General features: G+C 40.0%; 1 protein-coding gene across 2 annotated transcripts in view; it reads left to right on the top strand.

The window, feature by feature from the left end:
• Positions 1 to 20299, top strand: part of LOC102776939 (copine-9-like) — a 118618-nt gene that overhangs the window by 63690 nt on the left and 34629 nt on the right. For both annotated transcript variants that reach the window (XM_006785265.3, XM_087834358.1), the window contains exons 7-9: positions 16648 to 16711; positions 18530 to 18633; positions 20075 to 20179. In XM_006785265.3, the coding sequence (XP_006785328.1) occupies positions 16648 to 16711; positions 18530 to 18633; positions 20075 to 20179 (273 nt within the window). The remainder of the gene's footprint in view (positions 1 to 16647; positions 16712 to 18529; positions 18634 to 20074; positions 20180 to 20299) is intronic.

The raw sequence follows: 20299 nt of genomic DNA, 5'->3' as shown, positions 1-20299 counted from the left end.
GCCACAGTTTTAAATATTAGGCTGTGTTTAATATGAGCATCCACCACTGTAATATACAGTATATGTATATGTGTATGACAGCAAATAAGGAAAAGCATAATAGGTCCACTTTGAACAACTCACTAAATGTGGAGCCACAACAGTCTGGTTTCCCCCTGGGTCACAGCACAATAACAACTGCATTTTCACTAATTGGTAACATTTTTCCTCCACTGTGGATAAAAACAGTTCAGTGCTCCTTTTTTCAATGACCTCTCGTAGGCATGTCATACCGTTGATCACTCAAGCCCTCTTAGCATCAGTAATGGATTTCCACAGGTCTTTATTTTTGGTCCATTACCGATTTCATTATACGTAAACAACTTCATTCGTCTTGCTCAGTTCTTCAGTGCCCATTTCTTTGCAGATGGCACGATTTTATGTGCGCCACGCTCCAACTCGTCTTCAGTTTGCTTTGATTGTTTTTCCTATTAAACACTAATTAAACACAGGATTTCTTTCTTATTCAGAAAAGGCTAAGTACATGACATTCTCAACCTGCACCAGTGACTGACTTTCAACATTCATATTTAGCAGTTAAATGATTATTAAAATTAAATAAGTAGTGGATTAGCAAAATTCCCACAATAACAGTGGTGTTACAGTATAGCACTCCTGCAATATCTGATACAAGAGCATGATAATACCACTATAATGGTTACAAACAAGAATAATGCACATAATTGCTTCATGTCAGTGTTACTATCTGCACATTACAGCAATTCATCTTCAATTAGTTTTTCTTTGTTTCTGATTTGCATTCCCCCCAGCGTTCACCAGTTTGTTTTTTACTACAGTTTATTGTATACTTTACCCTCAGTCATTTGATAAATGCCACTATTATGAGCCTTAAACCTTCAGAAGTTTGAGTGAAATTAATCTTTAGTGTCAGCATATTTTACTAAAAGTGTGCATATTTCATGCTAACATTGCTAATTCTATCACAGGAGGAAGCGTTATATAGCTGGGGGGGATATTTTGTCACGCTCCATACTTCATATTTTCTTTGCTCTTTGTGACTAACTTCAGCTTTCTTATTCAACATTATTATCCACACCATGAGATTGATTGGGTTTATGCTCTGTGAGGTATCCTATAACCTTAAACCCGAAACTCTGAAACCCTACACCAGTGGTGTCCAAACCCAGGCCTCGAGGGCCGGTGTCCTGCAGGTTTTAGATGTGTCCTTGATCATCACAGCGGATTTAAATGGCTAAATTCCCTCCCCAACATGTCTTGAAGTTCTCCAGAGGCCTGGTAATGAACTAATCATCTGATTCAGGTGTGTTGACCCAGCGTGATATCTAAAACCTGCAGGACACCGGCCCTCAAGGCCTGGAGTTGGCCAGGCCTGCCCTACACCATAGTATATGGTAGCATCTTCCTATGAATGTAACAACACTTTGCATCAACATTGTCCACAACGACTGTGATTGTTTTTTTCACTATCATAGTTTCCTGCATATTTCCAGCTATTCCTTCTTCTGTAGCCAAATTGACTGGAATCCATCAACAGCTAGTGTTTAAATGGTTGTAAATGGTGGCAATGCATTTATACAGCTATGCCAAAGGTCCTACATAGTTCATCTATGTTTAACTTTAACTGTTTGTACTTGTGCTACGCTGTGCTTGGTGCAGTTGAAAACCACAAGCCACAGGAAATAATGGGCTTCAGGTGGCACTATTTAGGATGTTTTGCTAACCTTTGTATTAAAACCTTAATATTTTGAGTTGAAATATATCAGTACTAGCTAATTATACATTAATAATAGTTTATAATGGGAAATGAATACCACATACAGTGGCTGACTTCTGCCCTCGTCATGTTTTAGTTGATTCTTAGCAATTAGGTTTTGTAATGCAGTTGAGATCTTGCATTTTAGAGCTTCTGTGGTCTCTACCACCCTCTCTAATAAAACTTATTACTATTGGCTGCTAAGTTAACTAAAATCAGTAGCATACTGCAGAGTTAATCAAAACTTTTCTGTGCTGAGGGCAACTACAAAGCAGGTGGATAATGTGGGTTCATCACTATGCGTGACCCATTTTGCATTGTGCAAAGTTTTCAGTAACAGCAGTCATAATATATTGTGACATGCATTGTATCAGTGTTGAACTATGCTTAACTGTACAGTGACAAATACCTAACCAAGGTTGGCATTTTATTTCCCATAATCCCAACAAATACTTTTAGTCCTTTTTATCTCAGTTGTTTTATGCCATGAATACAAAATCCTAAAATACCTGAGACAAAAATACCCAGTGGCCTCAATTCCCTTTAAAGACGAATGTTTTGAATTTTAAAAACTGCTTAAAACAACTAAAGCAACACAGCAAACATCCTCACCTGTCAAATTATTCCCTAATGATCCCTTGAAACACCTCTTGTCCAATGCCTGCTCTACCTCAACACCACTTCCACACTACACCACAAGCCAGTCTTGACAGCGTGAAAGATTGAGTGAGAAAAAAATCTGAAAGGAACCAAAGGGAAATGGCAATACGAGAAGCATTTTGGGAAGAAAAGACTACCCTGGAAAAGGGGATATAAAACAAAAAGAGACCAGCGGAGCGCAATCACAATTCCTCCCATATGGTCAGTGTCTCTGATGGCTGCCTGCAGGGAATAGACAGGTGTCTGGAGCTTCTGATAGATCAGACACCACTAAAGCCCAGGGGGTGAAACGGGAAAGATGAAGGGGGAGAGGGAGTTGAAGAGGTGATAGAAAAGAGGTATGTGAAGGGTGACAGACAACTCAGTAGAGCGGGGAGACAGGTGGAAGGGAGGGAGAGAAGGGAATACAGCGAAAGGTAGAAAACAAATAAAATGGGTAGAGGCGACTGAAAAGGTGCAAGAGACAAGAAAGAAGAAATGAAGAGAGGGAAGAAATAATAAAGCTGGGATGGAGGAGTTGGGCTGGTAGAAAGAGCAAGATAGATGTAGGGCAGTGTAAATTTCCTTCGAGAGGCAGAAAGAGACAGATTTGTGTTTACTTTGCAAACTGCAGAGTCCTCTCTATATGTGCTGTCATTTAGGAGATTCGCTGCACTTGTGGAGCAGGCTGGGAAACTACACACACTAAGCTTGGACAAAGACAAATGCACAGTTGCTGTATATGATAAGCATCAAAGTGTACATAGGTTATTGATTTTTATTTTTGCTTTTTCTCCAATCGCTGTCATCAAACGCTCACGCAAATCCAGAACAACTCCAGGACATATATATGATTGTGGGAGCCTCCTTGTGTTGGTGGGTGTACATTTTTATAGGTCAACAGTTTTAGAAACGGGCTTCACGCTGTGTGGCGAACTAAGCACTCCTTTCCACTTACCTGTTTGTTGCCATGGTAACCGAGGGGGCTATTAGCCGAGGCGGTAAAAGTATAACAATGATCCAAAATACACCCTTTTGAACAAATAAATGGGGAGCTCAGCAGCATGTGTTATATGGACACCCATACAGCATGACCACATACTAGAGGTATTTTTAAACTGGAACTGATGTTAGTCAAGACCAGCATAACCCCACACACCCACATGCAATAACTAACATATGAATTCATCCATATACAAAGCAGAAAAGTTTTTCTTTTTTACCATATCATCACCCTTCCTGGCTGACGAGCAAGAAACCAAGCAGACAAATTACCCATTTGTGAACATAATCAGAAAAAATTAGGTGGATCTATTAACAATCCCACACGCTGTCACCTGCCCAGATGTAGATTGATGAGGTGGATAGTGGACTAAATAAGCTGTCCAGAGGGACGGTTTAGCAGATGTGTTTAGGACAGCAAAACAGCCAGTGTCATGAAATTTCACCTTTGACTGACAGTGGTCAGTCTGTCGCTGCAGTGTGTCAGAGTTCATGGTGGGTAATTGGGGGCAGTTGGTGGGACGCCTTCTGCTCTGTGGCTGATGTCACGCAGGCAAAAGCCAACACATACACACATATACACATACACGCAGTGCCACAAAGTTTTGGCAAAAAAATACATTGTCAGGCAGACAAAATAACACATTTTCTGCTCTGTGTGTGGTAGCAAACAGTGACAGATTGCAGGCAGTATTATGTGATTGTTACTGAAATGCTGCTGGTGGAGAAGACATCTGCAGATTTCCTAATCCTGCTGCACCACAGTGGAATACAGACAGACAGGTGGGGATACATTCTTGGAAATTACTGAGGGTAAGGACAGGGCCCAGATTTGCTGATTAACACAGACTAGGTGTCTATTCCATTATTATTAATATGTAATAATCAGAGATTTGGTTGCATGCTGATGTCACCAGTCTATAGGCAAAATGCTTCTTAAACTTTACTACCTCGGGTAATTGAAAGTGAAAATTATTGGTTGGTTACTTGTTCAGTTCTAACACCAGAAACTCTTAACTGAAACCAGAAATCACTAAAATTAATTTTGTACCCTGATTTTGAACTAAACTGACCCAAATGGGGGTAGCAGATCAATTTTCATCAGGTCATTTAATTCTCCTGGAGTTCTGCACATATGAATAGGAAGTTTGAAATACAATTGTCTAATCTGACCTCAGATTTGACCCTCCTTATAGCAGGAACTCTGTAATGCTACAAAGTAAAATAGACTTTTTAAAGTTTTTAATAATATGCAGTTGAAGGAAATGTGACTCACAGAATTTGCAACATTGAGATGCATATATTCTTTAAAACTCCTCTACTGGTGCCCTGCATTTTTAAATAACTAAAACTTGGTTGATTCCATAGACAGACATGCAACCAAGTGATGAAACCAGCATACATTATACTGGGTGATTAATAAAACTGAATTTTCTCCATGTGACTTCCCACCTATACCAAACAGCTTGACCTGGCCTGGTAGGCTGGGCTCTAAATAAACTCAAAGCAGTTTTACTATGCTACTATGTAATACTTCAAAACATCTAAACTGATAAATGTATAAATATACAGTATAATAAATGATCATTTGAAAAAAGATCTTAGTAGGCAAATTATAAGACAAAAGGCCAGGTTAACCTTAGCATGTTAGCATTATCAATGTCAGGATGCTAACATATGTAACTGTAGTTTAACAGACCCTAAAGTCATACAAAATGTGTTAAGTGCCTCCTAAAACATGTAGAAATAATGGGAATTCTATCTAAACTCATATGCCTTGTTACCAGTTATATCGTGTAGGAAATACCTGTGACACAATTATGTAATGTGTAATGGTATCAACAGACCAATCCAAATTTAGTCTTAATTTAAGTGTGTCACAGGTCGAATATACATATTTTTACCTGTTAATATGAGTGTTAAGATGCTATAGTTTTACTCCAGTTTTTATTTGCTAAACATTTGCCATGTACCCAGCAAAAAAGTCTACTTAAAATATTAATCTGAGCAACAACATTTTAATCTCTGTTTTGTATAATCTGTCTTCCTCATACACATAAACATACACACACACAAACCACTGTCATTATATTTACCCCGTGGTTCTTCTCATTCTACAGCGCCGTCACCTGCCATCTGGCATGGCGGTTCAGGCCTCATCTGGCCTCCTCTGCTGTGACAGAGACAAAAGACAAAACACTTCAGCTGCTGCTCTTTTCTGTAGACAATATTAACTTATTTAGGCTTGAAATGAAATTAATTCTCCCTGCGCTCCAGATGTAACGGGGAAAAAAAAAAAACAGTGCCGACATCCTTTTTGGTGTCGAAGTTGAAGCTCAGCAAACCAAATATCACCTATCACCTGTGACACATGCTGTGCGATTAGACATGTGGCAGAATTGTTTTTATAAGCTCTGACTTCTCATTGAAAAAAAAGAAATCTGCCGCACCATCACCGACAGATGAATCAACACAGATTTACAACCGTGTTATCTTCCAACTGGCAAGAATTAGTTGCTATTTTATCTTGTAAACCAGAGACATGTTTGTACATGGCTGTGTTTGAGCAGGCATAAATTTGTTCTGAGCTAGTTTTGTGCTTGCCAGCTTTGAGCATCTTGGCAAATAATGTGACAGTGTGCGATACGGACAACACGTCTAATCTGTTAGCAGCACCACTTGTTGAAACAACAAACAATTCCATGTAGGAAGATGCAGCTTCCTACATGGAAGAGGCAGAGGTACACACACTTAACGTTTGGCTCTTGTATTTAAACGTTTGTTTTTTATGTTTGTAATTCTTTGCTGAGGTTTGAAAGTCATATTAGAGCAAAAAAAAAAAAAGGAATAAAACCTATTTGCTTTTATTTTTTGAATGTAAATCCGTTAATGATGTTTGTACCTGTCCTCAGGAACCCTCCTGCTCTGTATCATTATTGCTGTAACTTTGCCGAGCAGCAGAGCAAAACGAACAGTAACAAATGAAACTCATAGAATACAGTGGGGCAAAAAAGTATTTAGTCAGCCACCGATTGTGCAAGTTCCCCCACTTAAAATGATGACAGAGGTCAGTAATTTGCACCAGAGGTACACTTCAACTGTGAGAGACAGAATGTGAAAAAAAAATCCATGAATTCACATGGTAGGATTTGTAAAGAATTTATTCGTAAATCAGGGTGGAAAATAAGTATTTGGTCAATAACAAAAATACAACTCAATACTTTGTAACATAACCTTTGTTGGCAATAACAGAGGTCAAACGTTTACTATAGGTCTTTACCAGGTTTGCACACACAGTAGCTGGTATTTTGGCCCATTCCTCCATGCAGATCTTCTCAAGAGCAGTGATGTTTTGGGGCTGTCGCCGAGCAACACGAACTTTCAACTCCCGCCACAGATTTTCTATGGGGTTGAGGTCTGGAGTCTGGCTAGGCCACTCCAGGACTTTCAAATGCTTCTTACGGAGCCACTCCTTTGTTGCCCGGGTGGTGTGTTTTGGATCATTGTCATGTTGGAAGACCCAGCCTCGTTTCATCTTCAAAGTTCTCACTGATGGAAGGAGGTTTTGGCTCAAAATCTCACGATACTTGGCCCCATTCATTCTGTCCTTAACACGGATCAGTCGTCCTGTCCCCTTGGCAGAAAAACAGCCCCATAGCATGATGTTTCCACCCCCATGCTTCACAGTAGGTATGGTGTTCTTGGGATGCAACTCAGTATTCTTCTTCCTCCAAACACGACGAGTTGAGTTTATACCAAAAAGTTCTACTTTGGTTTCATCCGACCACATGACATTCTCCCAATCCTCTGCTGTATCATCCATGTGCTCTCTGGCAAACTTCAGACGGGCCTGGACATGCACTGGCTTCAGCAGCGGAACACGTCTGGCACTGCGGGATTTGATTCCCTGCCGTTGTATTGTGTTACTGATGGTGACCTTTGTTACTTTGGTCCCAGCTCTCTGCAGGTCATTCACCAGGTCCCCCCGTGTGGTTCTGGGATCTTTGCTCACCGTTCTCATGATCATTTTGACCCCACGGGATGAGATCTTGCGTGGAGCCCCAGATCGAGGGAGATTATCAGTGGTCTTGTATGTCTTCCATTTTCTGATGATTGCTCCCACAGTTGATTTTTTCACACCAAGCTGCTTGCCTATTGTAGATTCACTCTTCCCAGTCTGGTGCAGGTCTACAATTCTTTTCCTGGTGTCCTTCGAAAGCTCTTTGGTCTTGGCCATGGCGGAGTTTGGAGTCTGACTGGTTGAGGCTGTGGACAGGTGTCTTTTATACAGATGATGAGGTCAAACAGGTGCCATTCATACAGGTAACGAGTGGGGGACAGAAAAGCTTCTTACAGAAGACGTTACAGGTCTGTGAGAGCCAGGGATTTTCCTTGTTTGAGGTGACCAAATACTTATTTTCCACCCTGATTTACGAATAAATTCTTTACAAATCCTACCATGTGAATTCATGGATTTTTTTTTCACATTCTGTCTCTCACAGTTGAAGTGTACCTCTGGTGCAAATTACTGACCTCTGTCATCATTTTAAGTGGGGGAACTTGCACAATCGGTGGCTGACTAAATACTTTTTTGCCCCACTGTAAGTTTAAACAGCACATTATTAATGACTCACAACATGTGGGTACATTGGAAATGTCTTGCCGGTCCTGATATGTAAACCCTCTGCTTTCCAATGTCTATTTTTGAAAACGCAACTGTTGTAAGCACAATGTAACTTCACCTCTTTGCAGCTTATCAGCCCCCCCTTCACACTCTCACTAGCAATAAGAACAATATACTAGATGTTTTTCAACCTCATTAAGTTATTTTTTTTTTTTAGATTAAGCTCTCTACAACAGGCTGACTTCTTCAAAATCACCTTACTCTCTAACCTACACACAGCTGACCAATCAAATTAAAATTTGGATTCTCTGTTATGTAACAGAGAATGTCCTGTTACACCCACTACACTGACTTTAATCCATGCCAATTTGTATGGTGCTGTATATTATTAATGATATGGAAATAAGGTGCAAAAGTACACAGACTGTATGATTCTGTATGCAGCTATAGGGTATATTATGGCAAAGCAAACACTGAAGTATGTGTTAAATGGGTTTTATGCTTTCCATGTCCATGACTGTACTAGAGTCTCTGTGATGTAAATTCCATCAGTAAATTCAAGCATCCATGTGTCCTGGAATTTTTTTGTGACTCTTCAGCTGATAAGTTATATTGCAAGGCACCAACTATCCGTACACTCAGTCAATGCACTTTAAGCACACTTCAGAGATGTACAATGACTTGCAAAAGTATTTGGCCCCCTTGAACTTTTCCACATTTTGTCACATTACAGCCACAAACATGAATCAATTTTATTGGAATTCCACGTGAAAGACCAATAAAAGTGGTGTACACGTGAGAAGTGGAACGAAAATCATACATGATTCCAAACATTTTTTTACAAATAAATAACTGCAAAGTGGGGTGTGCGTAATTATTCAGCCCCCTGAGTTTGTAGAACCACCTTTTGCTGAAATTACAGCTGCCAGTCTTTTAGGGTATGTCTCTACCAGCTTTGCACATCTACAGACTGAAATCCTTGCCCATTCTTCTTTGCAAAACAGCTCCAGCTCAGTCAGATTAGATGGACAGCGTTTGTGAACAGCAGTTTTCAGATCTTGCCACAGATTCTCGATTGGATTTAGATCTGGACTTTAACTGGGCCATTCTAACACATGGATATGTTTTGTTTTAAACCATTCCATTGTTGCCCTGGCTTTATGTTTAGGGTCGTTGTCTTGCTGGAAGGTGAACTCCCGCCCCAGTCTCAAGTCTTTTGCAGACTCCAAGAGGTTTTCTTCCAAGATTGCCCTGTATTTGGCTCCATCCATCTTCCCATCAACTCTGACCAGCTTCCCTGTCCCTGCTGAAGAGAAGCACCACCAGAGCATGATGCTGCCACCACCATATTTGACAGTGGGGATGGTGTGTTCAGAGTGATGTGCAGTGTTTCTGCCACACAGCTTTTTGCATTTTGGCCAAAAAGTTCCACTTTGGTCTCATCTGACCAGAGCACCTTCTTCCACATGTTTGCTGTGTCCCCCACATGGCTTGTGGCAAACTGCAAATGGGACTTCTTATGGTTTTCTGTTAACAATGGCTTTCTTCTTGCCACTCTTCCATAAAGGCCAACTTCGTGCAATGCACGACTAATAGTTGTCCTATGGACAGATTCCCCCACCTGAGCTGTAGATCTCTGCAGCTCGTCCAGAGTCACCATGGGCCTCTTGGCTGCATTTCTGATCAGCGCTCTCCTTGTTCGGCCTGTGAGTTTAGGTGGACGGCCTTATCTTGGTAGGTTTACAGTTGTGCCATACTCCTTCCATTTCTGAATGATCGCTTGAACAGTGCTCCGTGGGATGTTCAAGGCTTGGGAAATCTTTTTGTAGCCTAAGCCTGCTTTAAATTTCTCAATAACTTTATCCCTGACCTGTCTGGTGTGTTCTTTGGACTTCATGTTGTTGTTGCTCCCAATATTCTCTTAGACAACCTCTGAGGCCGTCACAGAGCAGCTGTATTGACCCTGTGCATGCTAACTTCCTGGTTTGAGACCGGATGTAGGGTTGTACATTTCCGGTAGCTTTACTTTGCGGTCAATCGCTACTGCGAATATATACTCCAAAATCATGTCCAAAACTCAAAAACAGAAAGATCGCGTTAAGTTACGAAGAGCAGAAGGTGGGAACACTCACCACTGTTGTGTCATAAAAAAATCAATTTTGACGTTTAAAGAGTTTAGATGATCAGTTGTTTACATCACTCAACAAAAGCAGAACTGCATTACTGCATGCAGAAGACACATCGTCCACATTCAGAAGCACATCTCTGTATAGTGACTGGTCTTATGATTTAAACAGGCAAATGTTCAGCATTCAAACTACAGGTGAAGAATAGTCAAACCAGATGTTTCCCCGTTATGTCGAGATCAGCTAGTCAAGTACACACCTACACAGCATGTTAACAAAACGTGAAAAAAGCCACACAAAAAATGAATGATTGCTGGTAAGGGTTTCTATACATTAGTATTTACGAAGGGTATGTTATGACTTACCTTCAAAATTACAGTGGTCCCTCGCTAATAACGCGGTTCACCTTTCACCTCGCTGTTTCGCAGATTTTTTAGTGCAAGTTTGCATGCTTATTTTTTTTTATGTCACATTGTGTCCTGCGTCCTGATCGCTGCAGACGATCTCCTCCGTGACGTCTCTCCTGTACAGTACAGAATCACTGCATCTATCGCTAGCAGTGTGACTCTGAAGTGCAGTACTGTATGTCCACGATGTCCACGAAATGTTTTGCACCGTCAAAAAATAAAATTGGCAACTTGATTTCACCTATCGCTGGTTATTTTTAGAACATAACACCCGCGATAAACGAGGGACAGCTGAGAAATATAACATTTGAATCCATTTTCTCTTTTGCCCTGAAGCGCGGGGATTTAATATCGACAAGTCGATAAACATCAGTTACAGATATATTGGGTAAATGCCCAAGACATCTATAGAAATGTAAATTGCCGCTTGATTCATTCATTTGCTTAACTTGTTTTGGACCGTAAACCAGGCGCGAATAGGACACCGGAAACAAAGCTCCCCACAGAAGTTTCCGCACCGGATTTAGCAAATGCTAACGTGCACATAGTCAATTTGTACTGACATTAGATTACACACAGGTGCACTCTATTTAGTCATTGGCACTCATCAGGCAATGTCTATGGGCAACTGACTGCACTCAGACCAAAGGGGGCTGAATAATTACGCACACCCCACTTTTCAGTTATTTATATGTAAAAAATGTTTGGAATCATGTATGATTTTCGTTCCACTTTTCACGTGTACACCACTTTGTATTGGCCTTTCACGTGGAATTCCAATAAAATTGATTCATGTTTGTGGCTGTAATGTGACAAAATGTGGAAAACTTCAAGGGGGCTGAATACTTTTGCAAGCCACTGTATAACAGGCCCATTATAGCTGCCTGTGTCACAGGTGTTACGAGACGATTTTGACATCACATGTTGTATCAATGCACATACAATATATAGTATGATTCAAAAGTTGGAGACATGCTGCAACAAGCAAATCAGTAAAATCAACACAATCTGGTAATATTTAAGTAGAACGGAGGTTTTCTACACTAAGGTGTCCATGTTTGAAATTCTATCTGGCCTGAATTATTGTAGGAAATTCTGTTTCAAAGAATAATGAAAAAACAAAAACCAAACCCACTCCCCTCTGCATGCCACTCTGTGTACTCTTCAAATGGCAAACATGATCCCGAGGTTAAAGGCACTTCGTCAATAATCTTTACTTGACATCTCTATGCTAACAGCAGATGGGAGCCTAGCCTGTTTTGTTGCCTTTGAGCTGTGCACTTCTTATGAAATAGCTCATGGCTGACTTACTCTGAGTGGGTGCCGTGGAAAACTGTAGAAATTCTAAATCAATACACATAAACTGGGGGTTGTTGTTATTTTGCAATCATGCACCTCAAGCTCGCAGCACTCCACACCATGCTGACGTCTTGCAAGTCTCTGTGGTAGCCAATGCATCTCATGAAGAGAAACAAATCAGGTGAATACGTGTATAATCTCAGACAGATACGGAGAGCAGCATTGTTATTCTGGAGTTAGAGAGCTATTAAGGCTTGGACAGATACTCTAGAGTCCAGGCAGCTCTTGCATCTGGCGGGCTAGCTGGCGGGCGTACAGTTGGACACACTGCGTAGATAAATTCATAAATAATTCTCTCATTGTATAGCTGCTCACTACAGCTGGCAGGCAGAACAAGCTAGAGAATCCACTGACTTGAAAACTATGTCAGAACAGGCTCTGGGTTTGCGAGCCAAGGTGAGAGCTTTCATCTATAAATCTTTAAATGAACTTGTGTCATATGATCACATATTTTTCTCTTCTCACTTATCATCTTAGAGCGTTTCCTTTCAATAAGTCTGTGTCATCTGTGTGTCGATGTGGCTGTTATTCCACATTCTGCTTTATCGTCACACTGAACTGGGACACAGCTGAAATATTCAGGGTCAGTGGACAGTAGCTCATGGCTTTGGATTCAGGCCCTCAGTTTCCAACAAGTTGGATTTGGGCTCCAGTTTGGCACATGGCAGCAGATGAAAATGCATTAAAATCACAGTCCCGCCAAAAATAAATAAATAAATTGATACATAAATAAATGAAAGGCATCTAAAAATGGGATAATGACTTTTGATGAATATTGCAGAGACTGAGCACATTCATTCTTACTTTCACAACAAAACCATGATTCAAATTGAGCTGAAATGAATCACAAATCAAGGTTATAGCTGCGTCTTTAGCACCATTTATATTATTATGTAATGTTTTCTACACACATGAATAACATTTGTATGTCTCACAAAAGTGTGAATTGTGTGTGTGTGTGTGGAAAGGAAAAGGATTTGAAAAGGGTGTCCCGATATCAATGCAAACACCTTGTCACTGTGCCACCCAATTTAAATTTGCTGTCAGCGAAGCCGACAGCTGTGGAAACAATGGATGTCTCTCAATATACTTTATTTCAAATTTTTCTAGTTCATTGTTTTTTCTTTTCTGCTTCAAGCTACACTCGACCACTGAGTGAAACCAGAGCTGATGGAAAGTGAGAAAGTTCAGTCACAGAAACTACAAACTTACAACATAAAGTACTGAAAGCACTTGAAAGGCTGAAAAGTAAATGAAATTATATGCAACCAGCAAAATCATTGTAGACTTGTGGGAAAAGATGGTTTGTAGAACTGGAACTTGCATGGCTACAGATACGTAGACGTTACATCACAGTCCTCAAATTACAGTCTCTTTGGTACAAAGTATAAACAAAACCAGGCCGTTCTTCTGTGCTTCGTAGCACAGATATTCTTTCTCCAAAAATATGTAATTTGCTCAAAGGAACCTATTTCCTACAACTACATATATACACTCACTGAGCATCTGTGCACCTGTTAATGTGTTCAGTTATTCAATCAACCAATCAAAGTGAAATCTAGAGCTTTCACTTAATGCTCAGATCAAATATCAGTGATTTTGACAGCAGCATTTACGGTGCTGCACAGAGTTTTTTCTGAATCTTTGGAAAACCATCCGCTAAGTTGCAGCTACATTCACACTACGGCTACATAAGGCTTTGCAACTTTGCACAAACGTCATGTGTAACATATCCAAAGTTGGCTGAGTTTTCCTGCTCTGAGCCAAAATAAATAGAGCTCTGATGCAGTAGTGGACATAGGTTTTCCATTATCATGCAGGTGCACACTTGAAAAGAATGTAGCCTGGTCTGATGAGTCTTTGTTTCTGCTGAGTGTGCAGGTGGTCAGACTTTGGGCTAAACAGAGTGAATCCATAAAACCTTCTTTGTCCAGGCCAGTCTCCCTGTGGTGGTGTGGAGAAATGTCATTTTGGTGCTCTCTGGGTCTCTATAATCAGACTGCCATAGTTTGACTGCTACAGTCGGTACTGACTGTGCACCAAAGTCTACCCAGAACAACATTTTAAAAAGGATTGTAATGATGTCCCTTTAGATTCTAACCCTAAGGATACATTTTGGTGAAAGGTCAAAGAGACAAACAATGAGGGAACACTTAATCAGAATATAGCATAGAGTCAGTTAAACTTGATATTAATCTGCTCAGTTAAGTAGTAGAGGGGGTTGTTAATCAGTTTCAGCTGATTTAGTGTTAATGAAATTAACAACCACTGCACTGGAGGGACAACAATGAGACAAACCCCCAAAACAGTATTTCTTGATGCATGCTCAAGCATCCAGTTAAGTAAATCCCAAAAGTTTGATTCTGTTCATCTGGATGTAACGTTTTCAGTGGGAGAAACGTTTTATCACACATCCAAGTGACTTCATCAGTCTCAGCTGACTGCAGGTTTCCCCAATCTTATAAACAGTGTAATTGCATAATGACTGAAACCAGCACCACTGTAGGAACAATGGGCTGGGAGGGAAACGTTTCTCCGACTGAAAACGTTACATCCAGATGAACAGAATCAAACTTTTGGGGCCCCAAAACAGGAACGCTGTTTAAGCTGGAGGTCTCACAATTTTTCCCTCCTTATCGTTCATGACAGTTTTTACTACACTACACGAGCTCAGTGATGCCCTGGTCCAGATCTATCCCAAGGACACCATCTATCGCCTCATTAGCAGCACGCCCCAATATTGTCAGGCACGCATAGAAGCACGTGGGGGCTAAGTGCTATTTTGAGTTGCTGCAACGACATTTTGGCAAAATGGACTAGCTGGTTGCATCATTTGTGGCTCACACATTACCGGGTCTATATCAGTATAGATTTCCAGCATGATTTTTTTCCCCATTGAGATCTGACCTTTTTTCATAGTGTTCTGTTGATATTTTTGAGCAGTGTACTTTTTATATTTGCTAAGTAGAATGATTATTTTCTTTGTTGCCTGATTTCCAAGACCCAATAGAGAAAATAATTTAATAAAGATAAAATAACAAATTCTGATTGCCCAGCATTAGTGTTTGAGTTAAAGGTCACCGAGGAGGAATTAGACCTACCAGTGCATACCAATACTACGTTATTAAAACAGAACATTGTAGCAGGACAGCTGTTTTCATGCTTACTGCGTCATTCTTGACAGTTCAATTTTCTCCTGCTCCAAATATAAATTAAATGAATTCAGTTGTTTTGATAGTTACTGGAATTTCATCCCAGGGTGTAATATAATGTCATTTTTGCATCTACTTGTTTTACAAATGTGTCCCTTTATACACCTGCCATGTCTATATCATCAGCTCAGATTTAACAGTCCTATTTTATAGACTGACAAAATCCACACCGGGTACCTGAACAGGTGGCACTTATTTAAGTCACAGATTTGTGAGCCAGGGGACTTTAGTTAAGGATCAGTTGGGATGTTTGTGTTTTGAAAAAGCTTCCTCTTATCAAAAGCCTGGGAATGACAGACCATCTCACCGTTGTCATAATCCAGTGCGTGAACTTGTGTATAAATAAGACAGCACCTTTGACAAAGCTGTGTTAACATGACGTATGAATGAGAACAGGGTGAGATCGGTAAATTAAACCAGCCGATTCTTTCACGATGTCTTTTGTCTGGTCACAAAGAAATGTTAAGGTAAACTGTTACAGAGTTACCAAAGGTAGCTTTGAGTTGTATGCTGTGAATTTAATTATGAGTCACAATCAACAGCCCCGCTCTTAGATGCATGTTGCTCAGATCTCGGATGTCAGAGCTTCCTGCCAGCACATGAAAGGACTGCATGTCAGAAACGAGCGCAGAGCAGGCTTCCGCTGCGTGCCGCTTCACCCTGGTAATGATGACAGTCAGTTTCTGAGACAGGGTACAAATGATAACCCATCCAATATGTGGCATATCAGGAATATCAAATGTATTAAAATGTGTGTGTGTCACTGCAGGCTACATGGTGGTTATAGGATGAGCATATTAGAGTTGAATTTACCCTGCACAAATTGACACAAAAATGGGTCTCTCATTTTTCTTTCAACCCAGACTTCCCAACTTCATGCAGACCCCAGCCAATTTTCTCTCTCCTCATTTTCAACTCTTTTAAAAATTATAATGAAACAGCAGTCAGGCTTGGCCCCCTTTGTGATCACAAAGTTACCCCTCATTTTTCTGCTCTTTTTCCCAATCTGTTGCTCCATTCTCTTTTTCTTCTTCTAAAGACATCCACTTTTTTCCTCTTATATCCTCTTTTGGAACGGTTCATTTGTCACATAAGAAATACTGCAAGCAGTTCATTCTCAAGGCTTCACATTTAATTTAAGATTAAAAGGAGGAAGGAGACAAAGGAACGGGATAAAACAACCATTGCCATCTTTAACCTTGAACACGTTGTAGAAAAGAAAAGGGACAGATCGAGTGGATGGATTTCTGCACACGTATATTGCAAAAAATTTTGTTTTCAATACACTACAGTTGTTTAAAAGTTTTTTTCTGTTGTAATTGCCACTTATTTTTAGAAATGGCTTGCCCATCGGAAAGTAAGTCACTGTGTGAGCGTTTCTATAACAGCAGTTTAAAGCTACGAATGACATCTACTTGGCACTTGTATTATTTATGGCAGGCTACAATTACCCTCTTTTGCAATTTTTCCTTCTGTTTCTCGCTCCATCTATTTACGCTCTCAGCGGGATTCCTGGGAAGAAGTGTGGAGTCATTATCTTAACTGCAGAGGAGCTCAGTAACTGCAGGGTCAGTATACACACATGCACACACACAACCCACATGTCACTGAACAATATTGCACTGTTAATTTTTGTGTTGTAGGAGTTTGCAGTCACAATAGTCTATTTAAGTTTTTTTTTATATAGCACCAACTCACAATAACAATCACCTCAACATGTTTTATATCATAAGGTAAACAATAATAGACAGAAAACTCTAAGAATCAGACCACGCCTTAGGGGCAGGCATCACATATCAGGATGTTCTCTAATGTTCTCTGTTCTCTGGTTTCAGTTTTCTTTTGTCATCCTGCCTCGCCTGTGTCTTGTCAAGCCTCCATCACTGTGTCTGGAGTTTTGCCACTTCCTGTTTTATTTTTAGTCTTTGTCTTGTGTGTATTATGCTTTAGTTTTGCTTACCTTGTCTCATCTTCCTTGTGTGTAGCCATCTATCTTTTTCCCCACCTTCATAGCTTCATAGCTTCTCGTTGTCCTGTGCATGTATTTATTGTTTTGTCTTCATTTGTTCTCGTGTTGTGGACTCCATGTGTCTGTATTGGTTCCACAGTTCTCAGGAAGTTCTCAGTTTGCATCTAGTAAGAGTTTTGTATTCTGTTTTTGCTCCTAAGTTCTCAATAAAACAGTTTTTTTTTACCTTTTATTTTATTTACCTATTATTTCTGTATATTTTTGTGCTAACCTGCCTGTCGCACAGCGTATTATGACAACTGGGACATGTGGAGTCCCTCAGGATTCGATTTTCAGGCCACTGTTTTCATTCTGCAATCTTGACCACCTCATTAAGTACACCTGTTTAACTACCGTGTAAAGCAAATGTATAATCAGCTAATCACATCAGCATCATCCCTGGTAATGAATGTTTGAGTTTGTCCACTAAATCACTTTAAATCCACCCACCTTTACACTGAGTTTTGTGCTAATAGCCTTTGGATATTTTGCTGGCCACTCTTCTCCACAGTTCTCTAAATATATTTAAGATTAACTGTCAAGGTGGTTTCCTGCTATGAACTATGGGATTGTCTCCTTTATTTTTGCTAACCCCTTGCCACAGTAATATATTAATACCAAACAGGCAGTCAGACGCTAACAGAATTTCGATGTGTGTGTTTGTGTGCTCCAGATAACATTATGTGAACAGGCTTATCTTGGAAATATTTACTATTGCTACTCTGGGACATATCGCCCCTGACAAGCTCCAAATGTTTTTCAGAAATTTTGAGAAGAGTGTGAGTGTGTGTGTGTGTGTGTGTGTGCGCACAAGCTGACAACCCCTAGCTACCAATGACAAGCTTTATCTATCTATCTATCTATCTATCTATCTATCTATCTATCTATCTGTCTGTCTGTCTGTCTGTCTGTCTGTCTGACCAGAAATAATACTGCTCCATATTAACTGCTATAACGGTGCATACATATTTATGAAGCATTCCCTCTGCTCCTGCATGAAATATTGCAGCCATCCCATAATAAAATAAGTTTCTTTTCCTAATAAAATTTGTAATTTTAATAAAAAAAAATGGATTATAACCACTGTAATCTGTGCATGCATTCAGTTATTAAAGCATAAAAACCGTTGGTGTGCTGCTGGTTCAGATTCTGTTTCTATTTGCTTCAACATTATGCACGGATTTCTACCTCGCCAGGTATTTTGTATTCTGTGCGAAGCTCTGTTTTGAAAACTATTGTGAGCACACACACACACAAAGTCCGACAAAAACCTTCACCTTTGTGACCAAGAAAGGAGTTGTTGAAGGAAACAAAGTTGCTGACTTAAAAATGTAATTGCTTCTGAATTATATTGACACCTGCTCTTTCTCTCTGTCAGGATATCGCTACCATGCAGCTGTGTGCCAACAAGCTGGATAAAAAAGACTTTTTTGGCAAGTCTGACCCCTTCCTGGTTTTCTACCGCAGTAATGAGGATGGAACGTGAGTGTTGGCATTTGGGGTGGGCTCAGACCTCAGACACACACACACACACACACACACACACGCACACACACACACACACACACACACACACACACACACGCACACACACACACACATACACACACCTCTCTCTCTCTCTCTCTCTCTCTCTCTATATATATATATATATATATATATATATAGGGGTACAAATCTAAAATAATAAGATAAAAAGAATTTTAAGATAAAAAAATCACATCCTGTTTGAGGTTATAAAGTTTTAAATTCCAGGACATGTTATTATTACGTATATACAACCTCAGTAATGAACAGTAATACATGGCATCTTATACCGTGATGTTATTCTTAACAGTTCTACGCCAAAATCTCTGGCTCTATTCCACAGCATGACTTTTATCCTGTCTTCCTTCTCTCACCCAAACAGGTCATTGCAGATGGGTGCCCCTCCCTTTCTTCCTGTTAAAAGGGAGTTTTTCCTTCCCACTGTCGCCAAAGTGCTTGCTCATAGGGGGTCATGGGTTTTTTTCTGTATGTACTATTGTAGTGTCTGCCTTAAAATATAAAGTGCCAAGAGGCAACTGTTGTTGTGATTTGGGGCTATATAAATAAAATTGAATTGAACTGAATTCAAAATATGGAAGTAGTGTGTAAAAACCATAACTAAACCCTTAGTGTTTCCATAAGAATTAAGAGTCTAAGTAGCAGCCAGGTGGTGGCAACGTGGTTACGTGAGCGTGAGCAACCATATAAAAGCAGAAGTTTTGTCATTTTGGAGGTCTGGAGTTTTCAAGTGTGTGTTAATGCACTGGTAAGGAGGAAAGACATCAGCAATGATCTGACATCATTTCATTTACAAAATTTAACACTCTTCAGCCTGTGGGGCTGTGAAATAATGACTGTTGCTCCAAACCACTTCCAGTACTTATTCCCAAGTGGTGCTGTGTAGCAGAAAGCACTCAATAAGTGCTACTTTCAACTGTGAAACAGCACACAAACACATTATTAGTAAAAAAAAGGTTATGGAAGGTGTTCTGTGAAGATGTTTCATATGAAGACCACATTTAATAATACCCGTTGTCACATCTGGTTCACACACTTGTTTTCCATACAAATCAACTTTGCTGCACGTACGCTTCTGACTCGAGTTCCACCAGAAGTCACATTTGTTTACGTTTTTAGATCGCTTCAACTGCTGTGCCTTGGAGAGATTTTTGTAGTAATAAAAAAAAAAACAGGAAGGAGAAGAAAATAAAACTCTTCTGTTATATCCTCTGGATATACTTAAGCAGACATAAAAAATATAAAAGCTTACAATGCCTTTTGCTCAATTCCAGAGGAAGGAATAGGAGATTAGTGGGGGGATCTTCACTGGTACAAAAGGAGCAGTATAAATGTTCTTTCCCTTTTTGTTCCTCATGGCTGATGTTTTTGCTTGCAGGTTCACCATCTGCCACAAGACAGAGGTGATCAAGAACACACTGAACCCAGTGTGGCAGTCCTTCACCATTCCTGTTAGAGCTCTCTGCAATGGTGACTATGACAGGTCAGAAAACAAAATATCGAGGTATTTTATGACTATTTAGAAACCTTCAGAGATCTTCCATGTTGTAAGCTACTTGTTTTCTCTGGGTAAAGTAAGAAAAATCGGGCACAGCTAGACTTT

The sequence above is a fragment of the Neolamprologus brichardi genome, chromosome 20 (genome assembly GCF_056152115.1).
Source record: "Neolamprologus brichardi isolate AB-2024 chromosome 20, ASM5615211v1, whole genome shotgun sequence".
NCBI lineage: Eukaryota > Metazoa > Chordata > Actinopteri > Cichliformes > Cichlidae > Neolamprologus > Neolamprologus brichardi.
The sequence above is the reverse complement of the archived record's forward strand: the minus strand, read 5'-3'. Positions and strand labels throughout refer to the sequence as shown.